Genomic DNA, 5,156 nt, shown 5'->3' on the forward strand with positions numbered 1-5,156 from the left:
TGAAATTTAAAAAAATAAGAGATTAATTTGACTAATATTCTAAAATATTAAAACATAATTTGTCAATATTTTTCTTAAGACTAGACTAATTTGTCCCGTACAAAAATTGATAGAACCAATTTAGAGTTTTATTCTTTTTTTTTTCTCTCATTTTTATTTTATTTTCCTATTAAAACTGATTTAAATTTCTTAGTTCTTGTCTTAAAAGATGTCATGAAATTATTTTTATAAAAAAAATAATCTAATATAAAAATACATAAATAGTTATATCTTTAATACATTTTTTTCTTTCAAAAGCTTTTTTTTAGTTTATTACCGTAACAATAATAAAAAAATAATTTAATTTCATACCTGTATTTAATTATAATATTATATCAATAAAAAATAATTATTTTTATATTAATTATATAAATAATCATCTAAAAAAATGAATATAATTACACATCTGTGTATTACACTATAAATACATTAAAATTAAACTAAAAAAATTGTATACGAGAGTAAACATTGAAACTATATACTGCTCCCCACTGTTACCCTAATTATAAGTATAGTAACCGTTCATCTCATCTTATCTCTACTCATTTTACATCTCTCTCTTTCTCTCTTACTTACTTTTCTGCTTCTATACCCCTCCCCTCTTCCCTCAGCTCACTCTGGTCACTGTCTTGTCTTAAATAGGAACCCTAGAACACGAAATAAAAGACCAAGAACAATGAACCCAGGTTAAGTAGTATTATTGCATCAAATTCAATAGACAAAAAGTCAAAAAACAAAGAAATTAGACCCTCCCTTTTGTTGGATATTATGGATTCATCAATTCAGGAGTTCATGGAGTCATGTAACACCGACAATAACACCAACAACATAAACAGAAATATAATCAGCATCAACAACAACAACAATAGCAGCAGCATAGTTGTTGGTGGTGGTGGTTCTTCCCCTTCCGGCGGTGGCTCTTCCAGCACAACCACCACCACGACGAGCACAAGAAGCAGCAGGTATGAGAATCAGAAGAGGCGTGACTGGAACACGTTTGGCCAGTATCTGAAGAATCACCGACCCCCTTTGTCCCTCTCTAGGTGCAGCGGTGCACATGTTCTTGAATTTCTAAGGTATATTATTATATATTAACACGCTTTTCTCCTTCTTAGTTAACCATGCACCTCTCTCTCTCTCTCGCCCTCTCTGTAAATTTTTATTATTTTTTTGTTTAATATGTTTAGATTTTTGGACTTTGGAGAGAGACAAGAAAAGAAGAAATTTACATACATGATTGGAATGAATATGAGTTTTTGACCAAGGAATGGTACAAAAGTTCCTAAAATCAGTTCAATAGACAACATACAATTTCTAAGTCTTGAAAACCAAAAACGAACCTTCTTAGTTCATAGCTTTCCCTTAATTTTACTTCTTTTATTAAAAATAATTCCTCAAATTTGGCTAATTTCAGTTTTTCTATGGTTTTATCATATGTACTATGAATATTTAAAAAAAAATACCAGGAAAATAAAAAAAGACACATGATGATTAAAAATGAAATAACAAAAAATTAATAATAAATTTTATGATTATAAAAGCTTTGGTTCCCATGGTATCACACAGGGACAAGTTAATGATTAATCTGTTACGAATCAAAATTCTATTAAAAAATTTGTCATTTTGCTGTATGCACAAGATAAGATTTAAAACACTGACACTTATTTAATTGGATTTTTCCATAAATTAATCGCTAGATTATGATTATAAAAGTTTGATATTATATGACTACAAAAGATATAGAGAGGGGCTAGTGTTGAATTGATTTGATTTGATATGATATGAATATTTCAGGTATTTGGACCAATTTGGAAAGACAAAGGTTCACACACCAATCTGTCCATTTTACGGGCACCCAAACCCGCCGGCGCCATGTCCATGCCCACTCAGGCAAGCTTGGGGAAGTCTTGATGCTCTCATCGGCCGTCTTAGGGCAGCTTTTGAGGAGAACGGAGGGAAGCCTGAAGCCAACCCGTTCGGTGCTAGGGCCGTTAGACTTTACCTTCGCGAAGTTCGAGATCTTCAGTCCAAAGCCAGAGGAATCAGTTATGAGAAGAAGAAGCGCAAGCGTCCACCTCAGCAACATAACCACCATAACCACCACCAACAACACCAACACCAACACCAACAGCAGCAGCAGCAACAACAAACTCTGTCAATGGCTATGCCGTTGATGCCGCTTTTAAATCATCATCATCATCACCACCACCATCATCATCATCAGCTTCCGCCTCCAGGTGCAACCCAATAAGGCCTCTATATCTGTTTGATTTCTCGTATAATGTAATGTACTCTGATCTTTGCTGTGAAGCGCGCCTTCGTTGAAGCTGATAAAATCTCTTTATCTCTCTCTTTCATCCCTTGATCTCAGTGATACTAGCTAGGTCAGCATGTTTAGGGTTTACTTTTGTTTTTATTTTTTTCCTTTATTTTAGTTTTCTTTTTTAATTTGACTTTTAGCTTATATTATTCAAAATACGATATTTCAGTAATTTTAGTTATTAATCTCAATTATAAAGTATAAATAATTAAGATCTACTACTAAAATTATTAGAATACTGAAAAAATATCTTACATATTTCCGTAAAAATATTATTCCATATAGACTGTTATTGTTGTTGTTTGTGTATGTATGTTGTTTTGTTGTGGCAGAAACAAAAGGTTAAAGAGAGAGAGAGAGAGAGATTGAGATCTTTATTAGCTTGTGTTTGGGGTTATGAATTATGATGATGAATCTGCTTTTAAGGAAGAACAGTGTGTGGTACTGGTAAGTAGACTACTAGTGAGAGTACCTGAAAAGTGATGGTGAGAGTGAATGAATGAATATGAAATGAAATCAATGAACGTAGAAGAGGTTCTTCTTCTAATGTTCCATGTGATGAGAAAATTAAAGGAACCTAAACCACCAACTCTATCATCATCATCTATGTCAAGCCTAATTTCCAGATTACAATTAAGCCTTCAATCATTCTTATCACTTTTGACCTATGTTTCTAATCTTGATTGGTTTTATAGTAAACTGTCGGTTTACTTCTTTTAAAAAATACTAACAATTTAGTTTCTAAAAGATTTAATATGTCTAACAAATTTCCCAAATTTAAATAACGTTATTGCTTAATATTTACAACAGATTACTAAAGACTAAAATAACTAGTGACTTAATATACTTTCAATTAGTCTCTAAATTAGGGCCTAATAGAAGGACGGTGCTATCAAATTAAAACCAATCTTTAATTTTCTTGATATTGTTCAAATTTAATTAATTATTTCACTTGTGGAAGCAATTCAATGCCCCAAATAGTTGTTTGAAGATGTGCAGATAGATAGGTCAATATATTTCCGTACATGTTCTTTGTCAGTTATTTGCATTATTATGGACTGTTGTGGTCACATAATTATGTTCATTAATTGTGGTTCCATGTCCACTAACTAAATTAGACTAGTAGTCCTAGTAGTCTTTTTCTTAACTTGTTCCTTCTTTTTTTGTTTCCAAGTTGTCACCTTTTACTGCTTCACTGTCTCCTCAAATTGTGTTTTTTGTGTGGGGAAAGAATGATTAATCATAGTAAGTTTCTGTTTCATTCTGACAATTTTATTTATTTTTCTTTATTTGTTGATTTTTTATTTTTATTTTTTTATTAGGTTTTCTTTTGTTCAATCAATACTAACTGCTGACCGTTAACCTGGTCAATTTGATTGATGATACTGGCTTCTATAGGCAGTATAGTAATAATCCAATTAATAAAATTAGTAATAATTAATTAATTAATTTCATCTGCTTTTTGAAGACTTCTAAATCTAATTAATCAAAATTTCTCTCAAGGTCATAATACGTCATTAACTAGCTTGTTGTTTCCGTTGCAATTAGGTTATTTGTCCCACTAAAAGAGGAAACTCTTCAATCAAACCACTCACCTTTGAATGTACATAACATTTAGGTATGCTGAATTAATTAATGATATAACATTTAGGTATGCTTAAAGTTTGCCCTTGGTTAGAAGAAATCAAGGACAAGAAAGCGCCAATTATGTCTAATTAGTTTTTTCAAGTTGAAAATCAATTTGAGTTCGGTCTAGTGACGTATTAGTTCGCTTAAGTAAGTATTGGTGGACCAACGCAAATTGGCACAGATAAATGAGGGTCTGTGTTCTTTAAGCATCTCTCCTGGGTTCGATATTCACTGGAGGATGGGAATGGAGCTTGCTTGCTTGGGAGGGTCGTCCACTTTGTGCCTCTGCAGTACTCGAGGGATTAGTCATTGGGCTTCCGACCTAATGGATATCCTGGTGCAAACCAAAAAAAAGTAAATATTAAAAAAAAAAAAAGAAAACACCTTCTTAAAGCTGATTAGGCAAACTTGTCTTAGTAGGTAAGAGAATAATATAAAAAGGTTCATAATGAATAAAAGGGGAAAAATAAAAGTGATAGATTACAAAGCGCATAGACAAATCGTCAATGGCATAAGAAAATTTTATTAATAATTAATTGAGAGGGCCAAATCTGTTTGATAAAATATGATTAAATTTGGGTAATCTCACTTGTCACTTCCCTTAAGATTGTTTTACTTTGGCTAAAAAAAGTAAGGATTTTCCGGAATCCCTCTATTCATGAAGAGGCACTTATTGTAATTAACTTAATTTCCCCAAGACGAGAATGGCATATATGACTCAATATAGATGGAGTGACTACATATCGAAGATCAAAACGAAAATAATTTTCCTTTTTGTATTTTCATCTGCATTATCTAACAAAAAATTATTGAAATAATAATTGATTTAGTGACTAATTTTAGTGGTTATTTCTAAAGTCTTGGTCACTAAATTATAAATAATGACTGATTTTTAATCATTGTCATAAACTAATATCAAACTAGATCCGTCACTAAAAAAATTGTTGCTAAATCCAAAAGTTTTTGGTAGTATTTTTAATTGTTCAAAAGGAAAATAATACCCTAAAATAGAAAAATTGTATTCTTATACTTATTCTAGTTATCAAACGAATTTTTATATTTACTAACTCTATATTTAAGTCCTAAAAACAGTTTTCAAACACTAATTGAAACAAATTATATATATGTTTTTCCCCCTCACCCTCTTTAGTGATTCTAGTGTGGGGTA

General features: G+C 31.4%; 1 protein-coding gene across 1 annotated transcript; it reads left to right on the forward strand.

Annotated features, from left to right (window-relative positions):
* Positions 561-2,468, forward strand: LOC107625036 (protein LIGHT-DEPENDENT SHORT HYPOCOTYLS 4). The gene is made up of 2 exons (XM_016327566.2): positions 561-1,115; positions 1,834-2,468. Exons 1-2 carry the CDS (start codon positions 808-810, stop codon positions 2,288-2,290), a joined length of 765 nt encoding a protein of 254 aa, XP_016183052.1. The 5' UTR covers positions 561-807; the 3' UTR covers positions 2,291-2,468.

The sequence above is a fragment of the Arachis ipaensis genome, chromosome B02 (genome assembly GCF_000816755.2).
Source record: "Arachis ipaensis cultivar K30076 chromosome B02, Araip1.1, whole genome shotgun sequence".
Lineage (NCBI taxonomy): Eukaryota > Viridiplantae > Streptophyta > Magnoliopsida > Fabales > Fabaceae > Arachis > Arachis ipaensis.